The following is a 16,447-nucleotide window of genomic DNA, read 5'->3' on the forward strand; positions in this document are numbered from 1 at the left end:
CACGGGTCGCGCGTGGCATTGAAGGCAGAGTCAAAAATGGCAGGCCCCATGGGTCGCGCGTGGCGGGTGAAATCGAAGATGGCAGCAAAGATGGCGGCCCCCACGGGTCGCACATGGCGGGTGGCGCGGCAGCTGGGGGCGGCTCCAACAGGCAACAGGCAGCACTGCTGGGCCTAGAAACCTTAGGGACAGGTCGGGTCTCGCAGACTTTGGCAAAGTGGCCCTTCCTCCCACACCCGTTGCAAATCGTGTTCCGTGCAGGGCAGCGTTGTCTGGGATGCTTACCCTGGCCACAAAAGTAGCATTTCGGGCTTCCGGCATTGGCGGGCTGCTACGCGGCACAGGCTTGCTCCGGACTCGAGTCAGATGATGGCGGCGCCCACAAGGTCCACGAGGGTGCCACGTGGTCGGGGGTGTAGGCCTCCATGTTCTGAAAAGCCCCTTCTAGCAAGCGCTGGCGGATGTAATTGGATTTAATGCCCACGACATAGGCGTCCCTGATCAGCAGCTCCGTGTGTTGGACAGCCGACACTGCCTGGCAAGCACAGTTCCAGCCGATACCGCCTGGCAAGCACAGTTCCAGCCGACACTGCCTGGCAAGCACAGTTCCAGCTGAGTGCCCGCAAGGCACGCAGGAATTCGGCTTGTGATTCTCCAGGGCGTTGTCGCCTCGTGGCAAAGAGATGCCTGGTGTACACCTCGTTTACTGCCTTTACGTACTGTCCCTTCAGCAGCATTATCGCCTCCGTATACGAGGGGGCGTCTCTGATAAGAAGGAAAACTTGCGGGCACACCCGTGCGTTGAGTATTTGAAGCTTTTGGAGGTTGGTGACGTCGTCGGTGGAAGATCCGAGGTAAGTTTCGAAGCAGCTTAGCCAGTGCTCGAATGTCGCAGTGGCGTCGGCTGCCTGTGGGTCCAGCTCCAGGCGATCAGGCTTGAGTGATGAATTCATCTTAAAAGTTTAGCTTATTAAATTGACGTGCCATCAATTAATCACAAGACGAGTAGTGAACGAAACTGAGGCTTTAATAAGCTAAACAGAAAGCCTCCTGGCCTCTGACCCCGAACTGGGGCAGGGCCGGAGGTCAGCCATCTTTATACCGAGCCCGAGGGGAGGCAGAACCATCAGGCAGCGGTTTACCACGATACATGTAGTACAGTAACAGCTTACCACAATACATATAACATACTGACAGTGGTTTACCACAGATTTCAAGCTCCAACGAGTGTAAACTGGTTGGAGGCGTGTCTTCTGCCCCTCATTCGAGCAGAAGACCCACCTTAGAGAGTCGTCAGCCAATCTGATTGGCCGCAGTTCTCTCGTCCCAGCAGAGACAGTTCCCCATGTCTCGGGATTCGGAAAGCTTGGGAGATCTCAGGACAGGGAGGGTAGGGGAGGCCAGCGGACGGAGGGGGACGGACGGAGGGGGGGGGGTGTGAGGCTGGGAGGGGAGGCAGGTCCTGCATTACCTGACCTTTAGGGTGGGAAGTGGTTTGGGGGGGGGGGGTCAGAATGGGTCAGCTGATGCAGGAACCCCACCCTCTCCTCTCATCCTTCCCATCCAGGCCTGAGCCCAATTTATCTTTGGGATTCCTTCATTCCCTGGACACCTCGCGCCAACCAGACAATTGGGGCCGGGTGGGAAATAGCCCTCATGTGGTCAATGATTGGCTCCTAAAGGGCTCCGATTGGGGAAAGGATGTCCTGGATGTCCACAGCCTTGTCCACCCCAGCGTAAAACTGCACAGCGGTCAGGGCAGGACGGAGCCAATGGGAACCCCCCTGAGCAAATTTCCGTTCACCCCTCCCCACCTCTGGGGCGGAATTCTCCGACCCCCCGCTGTGTTGGGCAATCGCCCGGGGCCGGCGTAAATCCCGCCCCTGCCGTGGCCGGAATTCTCCGCCACCCGGGAGGAGGCGGGGGCAGGAATCGCGCCACGCCAGTCGGCGGGCCCCCCGCGTCGGTCAGCGGGCCCCCCACGGCGATTCTCCGGCCCGCGAGGGGCCGAAGTCCCGCCGCTATCAGGCCTCTCCCGCCGACGTGGTTTAAACCACCTCTGTGCCGGCGGGATTGGCGGCGCGAGTGGGCCCCCGGTGTCCTGGGGGGAGGCGGGGCGATCGGACCCCAGGGGGTGCCCCCACAGTGGCCTGGCCCGCGGGGCACACCAATTGGCGGGTGGGACAGTGCCGTGGGGGCATTCTTTTACTTCCGCCGCCGCCACGGCCCCCACCATGCGGAGGCGGAAGAGACACCCTCCACCGCGCATGCGCCGGTGGTGACGTCAGCAGCCGCTGACCCTCCGGCGCATGCGCGGACTCATGACAACCGGCGAAGGCCTTTCGGCCAGCCCGATTGGCGTAGCACCAAAGGCCGTTGGCGCCAGTCGGCGGAGCGGGAGCCACTCCGACACGTGCCTAGCCTCTTATCCGCACCTTTGGGGAGGCCCGACGCCGGAGTGGTTGGCGCCACTCCGCTACGCCAGGACCCCCCGCCCCGCTGGGTAGGGGAGAATTTCGCCCCTGTAATCTTCTCTCACCCACAACTCTCCGGGATGACCCTAGTCTGCTTAATTCGGCCCCTTGACATTCTCAACTTTAGCCACTTTGCCATTGCCGCTCACGCCTTCTGTTGTGTGGCCTCTAAGCTCTCAAATTCCCATCCTAAATCTCTCCACCTCTCTTTCCTCTTTTGAGAAGACACTTCTCAAACTCCCTAATATCTCCTTATGTGATTCAGTGCCATATGTTGTTTTATAGTGTTCTTGCGAAGCATCCAGGAATGTTTTATTATATCAAAGGCAGCATATAAATATGAGTTGTTGATCTCTGGAGTTCTTGAATGACCCACGTTGATCCAGTTGAAATGAAATGAAACAGCAACCTGCATTTAAATCAAGTCTCAACGTAGCAAAAGCTCCCAAGATGCCTCACAGGGGCGTTATCAAGCAAGAGTTCTGACTGCACCGTGCAATAGGTGCAGGCGACCAAAAGTCTGGTCAAAGAGGTTTCAAGACCGAGTTAAAGAAAGAGAGCGGTAGACCGCAAGATGTAGGCCCATCGAGTCTGCTCCACCATCCAATGAGATCCCGACAGATCTGATAAGCTGATCCTCAAGTCCACTTCTCCGTCTTAGCCCCGCCACCCTGGATTCCCTCACCGATTAAAAATCTGTCTATCTTAGCCTTTGAACACATAATACCATCGGACGTGAGAAAGTAGGGAAAGAGCATGGGGAGCGGGTTGCTCTCCCAAAGAGATGGCGCAGGAATGATGGGCTGAATAAGCTCCTTTTGTGCTGTACGATTCTATGTTCTAAAATGGAGGGCGGGGTTTGACAGAGTTTACAGAGACGGCGGGGGGTGGGTGGGGGGGGGGGGTGGAGGGGGGTGCTGGAGGGATGAACGGTGGGAATTGTAAATTCAATGCACTATCGGAGACGTGTAAGGTAGCTGTTGATCCACTTCGCTCCCACGGATCAGCCTCAGACTAACCTTGGCCAAACAACGCTCCCGTTAGCGCCTCCTTTGCGTTGCCGAAACCCAGCTCACGGCACACGACGCTGGCAGCCTGGAGGTTCCATCCATCGTCGCAGATTGTCCCCCATTGGGCGTTCTTCAGGACTTCTACCCTCCCTTCACCAGTCTGCGCTCCACCCTTCAGTCGCACCAGAGCTTGCTGAGAGAGGGAAACATAAATGACTTGTGAAATGCTCATTGGCAGCATAAATATCATCAATGCATCCACCAATATTAGTGTAAAATATATTTCATCGGGCCTGTCAAACAGCCTCCTCTGTGGCCCTGGGATGGCCCAAAGTTTCTTTTATTCCTTCATTGGGTGTGGGCATCGCTGGGCCAGCATTTATTGCCTTTCCCTAAGTGCCCTTGAATTGAATCACGTATAGGCCAGACCGGGTAAGGGTGGCAGATTTCCTCTCCTAAAGTACATTGGAGAACCCCAGATGAGTCTTTACAACAATCGACAATAATTTAACGGTCGCTAGGCTTTGTTTTTCCTGGAATACAAATTCAAACCCAAGGCCCCCAGAGAATTCCCCTGGGTCTCTGGATTGCTGGTCTGGTGCCAGTGACACTGCACCCGCGCCTTCCCCTAAGTGCTTTACAGCCAACGAAGACACCGTTGTAATGTTGGAAACATGGCAGCCAATTTGTGCAGAGCAAAGTCCCACAAACACAGGGCCGGCTCAAGGCACCGGCAACTCGGGCAGTCGCCCGGGGCGCCATGTGCTAGGGGGCGCCAGAGGCTCGGGTCCCGCGCATGCGCAGTTGGGCCGGTGCCAACCAGCGCATGCGCGGTGGCCGCCTCCCCCCCCGGTCCGCCCCCTCGGTCCGACCCCGCTCGGTCCGCTCCCGCCCCCCCCCCCCCCCCCCTCGGCGTCCGCCCCCCCCCCCCCCCCCCCCCCCCCCCCTCGGTCCCCCCCCCCCCCCCCCCCCCCCCCCCCCTCCTCCCCCTCGCCCCCCCCCTCGGCCCCCCCTCGCCCCTCCCCCCTTCGGCCCCTCCCCCTCGGCCCTGCCCCCCCCCTCGCCCCCCACCCCCCCCCCCCCCGGCCCCCCCCCTCCCCCCCCTCCCCCCACCCTCGGCCCCGCCCCCCCCCAAGGGCACCGAAGTTCAGCTTGCCCGGAGCGCCAGCAACCCTAGGGCCGGCGCTGCACAAACAACAACAATGACCAGATATTTGGTTCATTGGGGGGATAAATATTGCCCAGGACATCAGGGATAACACCTCCTCGCATGCCACCCCCCCCCCCCCCCCCTCCCAGCCCCACCAGGGGGCAATTGGGAGTCTCGGGGGATAGATTGGGGAAGGGATCTAAGGAGGTCACCTTAATGGAGGGTAACTGTGAGCAGAACGTGGCTTCTGATTAAGGCACACCGCCTCTTCCCGCCCAAGATCTAACTTTATTTTTGGGACTCCGCTCCAATGCTACAATCCACCCGTAAGCCTAAATATCAAGGCTGGCTGGGAAACTGCCCTTGACTGCCCATCAATTAGCCACTAAGGGGCCTCAATCGGGGCAGGGCCAGGCTTCCTCTCCAAGGCCTTGCCCGCCCCAACGTAATATCACCATCAGGAATCCCTTCCCTACCATTTCGCACTCCCTCACCAACGCCCAACAAAAACCCACTAAGGCAGGGTAGGAGGGGGGATGGTGGTGGTGGTTGGGAGGGGGGGGCTACAGGAAGCATAAAGTTCTGGCCTATAAAATTAGAATCCCTACACTGCAGAGGAAGGTCATTCGGCCCATCGAGTCTGCACCAACCCTCTGAAAGAGCATCCCGCCCAGGCCCACTTCCCCACCCTATTCCCATTACCCTGCAACCCAAATTAACTTTTGGACATTAAAGGGCAATTTTTGCATGGCCAATCCACCTAACCCGCACATCTTTGGACTGTGGGAGGAAACCGGAGCACTCGGAGGAAACCCACGCAGACACACGGGGAGACTTGCAAACTCCACACAGACAGTCACCTGAGGTTGAAATTGAACCAGGGTCCCTGGCACTGTGAGGCAGCAGTGTCAACCACTGTGCCACCGTGCTGCCCCTATGTCTTTCATAATCTTGAATGTGTATCAAATCAGCCTTCTCTTTTCTAGAGAATAGAGCCAGTCTGGTCAATCTTTCCTGATGAATGTGATCTCTGAATGAAAATAAAGGCAACACCAGTAGCTGAGATAAGACATCCCTCAGGGTTGTCAGCAGGTATCTAGGTAATCCTGAGGCCCAGGCTAAAGCTCGGGGGGGCATGGGTTCAAATCCCAACACGTCAACTGGTGGAATTAAATTATGTTGGAAAAAAAGTTTGGATTTAAAAGGCTAGTCTCAGTAATGGTGACCGTGGGCGGGATTCTCCGACACCCCGCCAGGTCGGAGAATCGCCGGGGGCCAGCGTGAATCCCGCCCCTGCCGTGTCCCGAATTCTCCGGCACGGGTCGGCGGGCCCCGTGCCGGTCGGCCCGCCCCCCCCCCCCGGCGATTCTCCGGCCCACGATGGGCCGAAGTCCTGCCGCTGTCAAGCCTCTCCCGCCGGCGTGGATCAAACCACCTACCTTACCGGCGGGAGCAGGCGGCGCGGGTGGGCTCCGGGGTCCTGGGGGAGGGCGTGGGGCGATCTGGCCCCGGGGGGTGCCCCCACGGTGGCCGGGCCCGCAATCGGGGCCCACCGATCGACGGGCGGGCCTGTGCCATGGGGGCACTCTTTTCCTTCCGCCTTCGCCATAGCCTTCACCATGGCGGAGGCGGAAGAGAACCCCTCCCCTGCGTATGTGCGGGGATGACGTCAGCAGCTGCTGACGCTCCAGCGCATGCGCGGATTTCCGCCGGATGGTGAAGTCCCTTCAGTCCTGACTGCCGGGGCGCCAAAGGCCGCCCACGCCAGCCGGCGGAGCGCCAACCACTCCGGCGCGGGCCTAGCTCCTCAATGTTAGGGCTTGGCCCCTAAAGGTGCGGAGACTCCCGCACCTTTGGGGCGGCCCGACGCCGGAGTGGTTCACGCCACTCCATCCCGCTGGGACCCGCCACCCCGCCGGGGAGGGGAGAATCCCGGCCCATGAAACCATTGTCGATTGTCGTAAAAACCCATCTGGTTCACTAATGTCCTTTAGGGAAGGAAATCTGCCGTCTTTACGCAGTCTGGCCTACATGTGAGACTCCAGACCCACAGCAATGTGGTTGACTATTAACTGCCCTCTGAATGGGCCAAGCAAACCACTCAGTTCAAGGGCAATTAGGGATGGGCAATAAATGCAGCCTCAGCCAATGCCACATCCCACGAATGCATTTTTTAAAAACACACTGCGCGCGTCTCTAAAGCAAAAGACGCCTATGTTCAGCAACTGGGGCGTCTCGCGTCCCTTCACATCACAAACAAACAGCAGGAAACATCCAGTCATCAATATTCCTGTTCCCAGCCGGAGAATTCAGTTCGCGAGGAGTTTCTAAGAAGTGACAGGACATTAATTGGCCCAAATTTTAAAAAAACAAAGTTGCGTTACGTTGGAGCCTCTGCTAGGAAATTAACTCTTGGCTAATGTTGCGTGGAACATGGAGGGGATACTGACCACTCCTAGTGAGCTCAGAAAATATTCATCCACCAAGTCCAAAATCACACAAATGCACATTTCTAAAAAAAAAAAAAAAAAAAAAATTTCCTAAAAGGAGCAGTTTTTGGTTGGATTTAATTACATATAGAAACTCGACAATCTGTGTTGCAGACGTGCGATTCTGCAAACCTGCTTTTCCCATACAGGCTCCATGTAGACAGCTCTCTCAGCCCACGTGTTGAAGTGGGCAATGCCCAGGGGTCCTCCCACTGTTGACTGCATTTTGGAAATGGAAGGGCGCCAATTTTTACTTTCTGATTTCCCAATGGCGTTGTGAACTTTCACCCTTTGCCCAGTCTGCATGATCGGATAGAAAGGGATATGGGGAGAGCGGACATCACAGCTGGGATAGCTCCCGAAACCGGGAAGCCACTCGGAAAAGGTCTTTGGATTACAAACGAACGGTTGCAAGTCTGAAAATCGGAAAGATGCAAAGCGGCAGTCAGCAAAGGGAAGGAAGGAAAGAGCTGACGAAAGTGCTAGCGGGGAGGATTTTCCCTCGGGGATCAGGACCCCAACTTCAGGGGGGGGGGGGGTGTTGGGTTAAGGGTATAGGGTGCACACGTGGGTTTGAGTAGGGTGATCATGGCTCGGCACAACATTGAGGGCCGAAGGGCCTGTTCTGTGCTGTACTGTTCTATGTTCTATGTTCAGGGTCAAACCGTGGGTCCCCACCCCACGATGTCAGGCGGGCAGGGACCCATGTTGATTTTGCCTGGATTGAACCATTAGTGGCCAGAGGGGTGCACCCACCGACGAACTATGAATGACGCGCGGGCTCAGGAAGCTGATCATCCTGACACTCCCTCTCAGCAACCTTTGAAATATTCGAGGTCACAAAATGGCCGCCAATGCCGGGACATCATGGCGGAGGAAGAGCAACCTCAAAGACTTCCTGATGTGCTGGGTCCCTTATCTACCTCTTTGAAGGCCAGCTCCAGGGACCAGCCATGTTCCTGACACCAGATTGGGGGCGGAGGGTGGGGGAGGGGCGCCACAGCCAACTGGACAGTCCACCTTCGCTAATTGAACAAGCTAATCTCCACCTGCGGGTCGGAAACCATCCCTTCCCAAAAATGGCTCAGTGATGATAAACTGGCACGCCAACTGGCATCACACCATTACCCCCCCCCCTTCCCCCCCCCATCTCCATTCCCTCCCCGTCGGCCTCCAAATAATCTTTCCCGGTATTTACATTTTGCCTTTGTAGACCTCAGACTGTCGTAATTTAGAGGCTGGAATAAATTTCCCCCTCGAAAGTAGTGATCTCCTGGGAGCAGAATGTGCGGCTGTCGGTGAATTAGTGAAGGTTAGGGGACTGGATAGGCAGCCACTTTGGGAATAGTGGGGTTTTGGGGTGGAGTGAAGCGCAGGAAAAACCCGCAACTATTCTGAGAGGTGGGAATTGACTGCAGAATGCACCTATTTACATCCGGAGACAGGCTCCCCACCCGAGCAATGCCACAGAAGGTTTGACAATAGATCCGGCGGCGTGAATTCTCATCGTACCTTATCTTGAAAGGCCTTCTTGAAGCGGTTTCCATTTGCCTGCGCGAATGCGGGCCCAGCCACACAACTGATCACCACGTGCATCCCATTCTCACAGGGGAGCTGCTTCTTCCCTGCCGAGACCTGGACCTGGCACCTGTTTAGATGGGCCTCGTTCCCTTTGCACGACACCTTGTGTATCCAAAAGTTCTTCTTCTTGATGGCCCAGTACAGCCTTTCAAAGATAAAAGAGGCAGGGAATGACAAACACCGTCGCCATATCCTGCGGCTCCAATTACACTGTCCACTGATTCCACCAATCGTGGTTATCCCCCGGAGAGCCACCCATATATCGGGTAAATTATGCTAGCTATTTGACGTTCGATTTCAGCCTCGGGTGACTGTCTGTGCAGAGTCTGCACGTTCTCCCCGTGTCTGCGTGGGCTTCCTCCGGACGCTCCGGTTTCCTCCCACCATCCAAAGGTGTGCAGGTGAGGTGGATTGGCCGCGCTAAATTGCCCTTAGTGTCCAAAAATGTTAGGAGGCGTTATTGGGTTACGGGGATAGGGTGGAAGTGAGGGCTCAAGTGGGTCAGTGCAGACTCGATGGGCCGAATGGCCTCCTGCTGCACTGTATGTTCTATGTTTATAACCTTTGATTCCCTCACTGATTAAGCCTTAAACATATATAACGGCCCAGCCTCTCTGTAGTAAAGAATCCCCTAACCTGCACATCTTTGGACTGTGGGAGGAAATCGGAGCACCCGGAGGAAACCCACGCAGACACAGGGAGAACGCGCAGACTCCGCACAGACAGTGACCCAAGCCGGGAATCGAACCCGGGTCTTTGGCATTGTGAGGCAGCAGTGCTAACCACTGTACCACCGTGCCGCCCCTATTCTTGGAAGATTACTACCAGTGCATCCACTGTCCCTGTAGCTACTTCCTTTAGTATCCTGGGAGGACATTAGTTTCCCTGGCGATTTTTATTCAGTAATAGTTATTGGTGGTGGGCTGCCTTCTTTAACCGCTTCTTTAACCGCTGCAGCCCATGTGGGGTAGGTACACCCAATATGCAGGTAGGAGGGGTGTGCTAAGAATTTGACCCAGCAGCAGCGAAGGAATGGCGATGCATTTCCAACCCACGATGGGGAGTAGTTTGGGGGTGGGGGGGACTGGGAGGTGGTGCTGAGTTTGTCACTTTGGTGGTAGAGGTGGCGGGTTTGGAAGGTGCTGTTGAAGGAACCTCGGCTGCTGAATATTCCCGTCTCATTCCAGTTGGCATGAGAAGGCGGTGTTCCATGAGGCCAAACACAGAAGCCAACAGATGGCAGGAGAATGGGGCGTCGTCATGGGGACAGCAGAGATATACCCAACCAGTTTTGACAACTCCAGACAGCACCGAACTAGAATGGGTCACTCCACACGTTACCATGACTCGCAGATGAAGTATATGCTGAGTGAGAAGGCAGAAGGTCACTCGTATTTACACAGAGGTAATTGAAATAGTGGCAGTTCGCTGGAAATAGTCCTCATAAATAGTCCTCATAAATACTTTCCCGGTTTGGTCATTAAATAGGTCACACCATAATGTCATTAGCACATAATAAACTCTCTGTTCCTGTACAACAAACCTTCAGCATTTAAATCTAGACTAATGCAAACCTTCTGTTTCCTCAGAATCTTTCTAAATGGTTTTGGTTTGGCTGTCAAAATGCGAAATTTATTCACCATTGCAAGAAGGTCACAGAGAGGGTTTGAAGACTGCCTGCTGTTCAAACAAAAATGTTTTTTATGTGTCTCCGAAAATCAAAGTTAGCATTACCTGGTTTTGGGGTTCTTCACCTTGAGGTCCCACTGCTTCCTGTGACAAAGGAATGCAAAAGATTAATGTGTCAGCGGGGAGCATTGATGTAAGGCATCAGATTTAGACACCTGGTGAACAGGAGATGTCAAATCCCCTATTTTTAGCTACATGCATTCACAGGATTAGAATCGGCTTTAATCTCAGAGGATTAACATTTTCGTTTTCGTTTCACTTGGAAATGACTTGTGAGCGTGTACGAATGACACAAATAATCAAATTGCTTACTCCCAGGATTCTTCCGAATGGTATTTAGCAAGACAAAGCTTTGTCAGCAAACAAACATGTCCTTTGTTGGGAAGGAATGCTAAATAAGGAGTCAGCGGTCTCCCAGATAAACCCGTATCACAAACAAACACGTCAACGATTAACAGATTACTTAAGAAACTGGAAAATGACTCCTATTAAAGGGATGCCGTGCATGACGAGCGCCCGATAAAGAACGTATGCATTCCTTTACATTTCATGGCCAGAGAGACGAGAAACAAAATGAGTCACCAAGGTTATGTCCTCCGTCTGGAGGGAGAATGGGAAGTATTGTCTATTTCTCTCGGGAGCAGGGTAGATGACTCTCTATGAGACTATTTCCAGGCAAAGTGTTGTGTCAAGACTTGGTCGAGCTCAATGAAGCTTATTTCGCAACCAGCTGAGTCCAAGAACCGGACAGGGAGGCGAGTGGATTTTGTTTGCCACTGTGTGTTAATGTACTACCGTTATTGATCTTATTGGCCAGTAATCTAAAGATCATATCCCATTGGCAAGTGGATGTCTATGAATGGGGTTTGAGCAGAATGCTGGATTTGGGCTCCTCCCCGAGCTCACACCATGGCCAATTTTTAAAAATCCTCTCGTGGAACTTGAGCATCACCATTAAGGCTCTTAGTGAGCTACCTTCTTGAACCGCTGAAGTCCATGTGGTGTGAGTACAGCCACTGTGCCGTGAGGGAAGGAATTCCTGGATTTTGACCCAGCCACAACCAATATAGAACATAGAACATTACAGCGCAGTACGGGCCCTTCGGCCCTCGATGTTGCGCCGACCCGTGAAACCATCTGAAGCCTATCTGACCTACACTATTCCATTTTCATCCATATGTCTATCCAGTGACCACTTAAATGCCCTTAAATTTGGCGAGTCTACTACTGTTGCAGGCAGGGCGTTCCACACCCCTACTACTCTCTGAGTAAAGAAACCTTTAAAACAGAGATGAGGAGGAATTTCTTCAGCCAGAGGGTGATGAATCTGTGGAACTATTTGCCACAGAAGGCTGAGTGTCTTTAATACAGAGATAGATAGATTCTTCTTTTTTTAAATTTAGAATACCCAATCGTTTTTTTCCAATTAAGGGGTAAATTAGCGTAGCCAATCCACCAACCCTGCACATCTTATATTTCCAAGTCGGGATGATGAGTGACTTGGAGGGAACTTGAGGTGGTGGCAAACAGGCAATAAGCTGAGAGGCAACAGCCTCCCAAGGGCTAAGCGCCGAGGAAGAGACAACACATTTGGGAAGGGTCAAAAAACTGGATCCATGACACTTTCAGATAGACTCACCGCTTATCCCAGCAATGACAGCAGAAATATCATTCTTTAAAAGCCTATTCAGACTTATGGCCATCCCACACAAATAACCCTGCGCGGTTTGAATCGTGAAACATGGCAAATGCAGTTCTGCTGCACACAAAACCACGCACCAACCTTCACCTGTCACAGCAACGGTCTGTGTTACTTTAATAATGGAGTTTCCAATAGGCTGCTGCCAAAAATATGCTGCTATTTATGATATATTTCAGCTCTATTAAACTTTGGTCTTTATCGTTAGAATAATTTATTTTTTTCCCAGAAAACTGAAGGGAAAAGGTGTTTGTGGATCCAGTATGTATTTTGCCTCTGGGACATGAGCTTGACCGTGGGCCAGACTAGCAAAACATGAAGGGAATGATCTGATCAAAATAACACAGAGTGTCGTTGTCGGCAGGGTTGTTATGGGCGGGATTAGTGGGGTCATTCTGGGTGGGATTAGTGAGGTCATTCTGGGCGGGATTAGCGGGGTCATTCTGGGCGGGATTAGCGGGGTCATTGTGGGTGGGATTAGCGGGGTCATTGTGGGTGGGATTAGCGGGGTTGTTATGGGTGGGATTAGCGGGGTCATTCTTGGTGGGATTAGCGGGTAGTTCTGGGCGGGATTAGTGGGGTCATTCTGGGTGGGATTAGAGGGGTTGTTATGGGCGGGATTCGCGGGGTCATTCTGGGCGGGATTAGCGGGGTTGTTCTGGGCGGGAGTAGCGGGATCATTCTGGGCGGGATTAGCGGGGTCGTTCTGGGTGGGATTTCTGGGGTCGTTCTGAATGGGTTGAGCGGGATTGCTCTGGGTGTGATTAGTGGGGTCGTTTTGGGCAGGATTAGCGGGTAGTTCTGGACGGATTTAGCGGGTAGATCGGGGCAGGATTAGCGGGGTTCTGGGTGGGATTATTCTGGGTGTGATTAGTGGAGTAGTTCTGGGCGGGATTAGCGGGTAGTTCTGGGCGGGATTAGCGGGTAGTTCTGGGCGGGATTAGTGGAGTAGTTCTGGGCGGGATTAGCGGGTAGTTCTGGGCGGGATTAGCGGGTAGTTCTGGGTGGGATTAGCGGGTAGTTCTGGGCGGGATTAGCGGGGTTGTTCAGGATGGGAGTGGCGAGGTCATTCTCGGCAGGATTAGCAGAATCATTCTGGGCTGGATTAGCGAGGTCATTCTGGGTGGGATTAGCGGGGTCGTTCTGGGCGGGATTAGCGGGGTCATTCTGGGTGGGATTAGCGGGGTTGTTCTGGGCGGAATTAGCGGGGTCATTCTGGGCGGGATTAGCAGGGTCGTTCTGGGCGGGATTAGCGGGGTCGTTCTGGGCGGGATTAGCGGGGTCATTCTGGGAGGGATTAGCGGTGTTATTCTGGGCGGGATTAGCGGGGTCGTTCTGGGCGGGATTAGCGGGGTCATTCTGGGCGGGATTAGCGGGGTCGTTCTGGGCGGGATTAGCGGGGTCGTTCTGGGCGGGATTAGCGGGGTCGTTCTGGGCGGGATTAGCGGGGTCGTTCTGGGCGGGATTAGCGGGGTCATTCTGGGCGGGATTAGCGGGGTCGTTCTGGGCGGGATTAGCGGGGTTGTTCTGGGCGGGATTAGCGGGGTCGTTCTGGGCGGGATTAGCGGGGTTGTTCTGGGCGGGATTAGCGGGGTCATTCTGGGCGGGATTAGCGGGGTCATTCTGGGCTGGATTAGCGGGGTTGTTCTGGGCGGGATTAGCGGGGTTGTTCTGGGCGGGATTAGCGGGGTCGTTCTGGGCGGGATTAGCGGGGTTGTTCTGGGCGGGATTAGCGGGGTCGTTCTGGGCGGGATTAGCGGGGTTGTTCTGGGCGGGATTAGCGGGGTCATTCTGGGCGGGATTAGCGGGGTCATTCTGGGCTGGATTAGCGGGGTCATTCTGGGCGGGATTAGCGGGGTCATTCTGGGCTGGATTAGTGGGGTCATTCTGGGCGGGATTAGCGGGGCTTTCTGGGCCGGAGTAGCGGGATTGCTCTGGGTGTGATTAGTGGGGTCGTTCTGGGCAGGATTAGCGGGATCATTCTGGGTGTGATTAGCGGGGTTGTCCTGGGCGGGATTAGTGGGATCATTCTGCATTGGATTAGCGGGGTTATTCTGGGCGGGAGTAGCGGGATCATTATGGGTGGGATTAGCGGGGTTCAGGGCGGGATTGGCGAGGTTGTTCTGGGCAAGATTAGCGGGTCATACTGGGTGGGATTAGCGGGGTCGTTCTCGGTGGGATTAGCGGGGTCGTTCTGGCTGGGATTAGCGGGGTCATTCTGGGCGGGATTAGCGGGGTCGTTCTGGCTGGGATTAGCGGGGTCATTCTGGGCGGGATTAGTGCGGTTGTTCTGGGCGGGATTAGCGGGGTCGTTCTGGGTGGGATTAGCGGGGTCGTTCTGGGCGGGATTAGCGGGGTCGTTCTGGGCGGGATTAGCGGGGTCATTCTGGGTGGGATTAGCGGGGTCGTTCTGGGCGGGATTAGCGGGGTCGTTCTGGGCGGGATTAGTGGGGTCATTCTGGGTGGGATTAGCGGGGTCGTTCTGGGCGGGATTAGCGGGGTCGTTCTGGGCGGGATTAGCGGGGTCGTTCTGGGTGGGATTAGCGGGGTCGTTCTGGGCGGGATTAGCGGGGTCGTTCTGGGTGAGATTAGCGGGGTCATTCTGGGCTGGATTAGTGGGGTCATTCTGGGCGGGATTAGCGGGGTTGTTCTGGGCGGGATTAGTGGGGTCGTTCTGGGTGAGATTAGCGGGGTCATTCTGGGCTGGATTAGTGGGGTCATTCTGGGCGGGATTAGTGGGGTCATTCTGGGCGGGATTAGTGGGGTCATTCTGGGCGGGATTAGCGGGGTTGTTCTGGGCGGGATTAGTGGGGTCGTTCTGGGTGAGATTAGCGGGGTCATTCTGGGCTGGATTAGTGGGGTCATTCTGGGCGGGATTAGTGGGGTCATTCTGGGCGGGATTAGTGGGGTCGTGCTGTCTCTGGGGTTTGGGCCCATAGTAGGGCAGCCAATGAGAGCAGCTTAGAAGTTGTTCCTGATGAGAAAGTAACTGATACTGTGCTTCCCCCCCCCCCCCCCCCCCACCCCCCGATCGTCACCTCTTCCTGTCCTGCTCTTTGCCCACTAGACCATGCAGATGCTCCCTGTGAATCTGTAGGCCACACAGTTTCATTCAGGTCTCTGTGTACTGCCCAGTAGCTGGAAAAATAGAGAAAGGACGAGGCCATTGACTGACTGTTTGATTGATTGATATTTATTGTCACATGTACCGAAGTACAGTGAAATGTATTTCTCAGCCCCCTGGAACCTCGTCCACCATTCAGCTAGACTCTGTTAATCTACAAATACAGACAGAATTGGGTTCGCGTGCAATGCCCCCCCCCCCCCCCCCCCCAAGTTCAAATGCCCACCGTCACTTGTCCGGTTCACACACGGAAAATAACCACCAGGGCAAGATGCTGAAGGTGCGCTCGTCCCCATGAGAGTCAACACTTCCAAGAGAGGCAAGGGTCTCAAGGGATGTGGAGGCAAGGCAGCTGACTGGGACTGAGGTGACTGTATGGTCAAGCAGGCTCAAAGGGCTGAATGGCCTTCTCCTGTTCCGAAATGTGGGAAGCCCGGCGAGGAGAATGGAACATCCCATTGACGTGCAACACACTGCCCCCCCCCCCCAGCAAACACAATGGGCTGGATTCGCCGCCCCCTCGCGCCAAAATCGCGGCCAGCGCAGGGGGCGGAGAATCCAGTTTGATGCAGATATCGGGCCCGGTGCCGATTCGCCGATTCTCCGGGCACTGAAAAGCGGCGTCACCGGGGAATACGCAGCACCGCCTGGGGCCATTGCCAGAGGCCCGCTCCGGCATCCTCCCCCCCGCGTGCGGCCGAAGTTCCGTGTATCTAACCTGGTCGGGATACTCGCGCGGTGGTTGCGGACTCCCTGGTCGGGGACGCGCCGATCGGAGGCCAAGGGAGGGGCCTTTTAAGCGGCCGTGGAATGTGGGGATTGAGGGTCGGGCGGGCGGCCGATTGGGGTGTCTTCTTTGTGGGTCTACCTCCGCAGTCTGAGTCCGCCATGAAGCACGGCGCTGCCGCTGGAGGCTGCCACCGTGCACCTACGCGACCTCCAACCTGGAAAGTGCGGGGACCCGTATCTGTAGCAACCGCTGCGTTTTATTCTGGGACCCTGCTGATTCCCTGCAGGGCTGGGAATTCGTGTCCCTTTAATCCAGGATTTTCAGGAGGAAAACCCCACCGTTTTGATGCCAGCGTGGGGGCATAGGCCCAATCGTGAAGAATCCAGCCCAATACCTTCATATTTACGTTTATATAGAGCTGTCTGTGTGGACTCAACAGAGAAATCAAAGTTCCAAGCTGTCATTATTAACCCAGACTTCAATGCGGAGAACCTGGCCAGT

General features: G+C 55.1%; 1 protein-coding gene across 1 annotated transcript in view; it reads right to left on the minus strand.

Annotated features, from left to right (window-relative positions):
* The window catches only part of loxl4 (lysyl oxidase-like 4), a 149,529-nt gene that overhangs the window by 68,830 nt on the left and 64,252 nt on the right, over nucleotides 1-16,447 (minus strand). Inside the window, exons 5-7 of the mRNA XM_038773151.1 lie at nucleotides 10,439-10,477; nucleotides 8,636-8,849; nucleotides 3,494-3,677 (exon numbers count right to left, since the gene is read on the minus strand). Of these exons, the coding sequence (XP_038629079.1) occupies nucleotides 3,494-3,677; nucleotides 8,636-8,849; nucleotides 10,439-10,477 (437 nt within the window). The remainder of the gene's footprint in view (nucleotides 1-3,493; nucleotides 3,678-8,635; nucleotides 8,850-10,438; nucleotides 10,478-16,447) is intronic.

This window comes from Scyliorhinus canicula, chromosome 16, assembly GCF_902713615.1.
Source record: "Scyliorhinus canicula chromosome 16, sScyCan1.1, whole genome shotgun sequence".
NCBI lineage: Eukaryota > Metazoa > Chordata > Chondrichthyes > Carcharhiniformes > Scyliorhinidae > Scyliorhinus > Scyliorhinus canicula.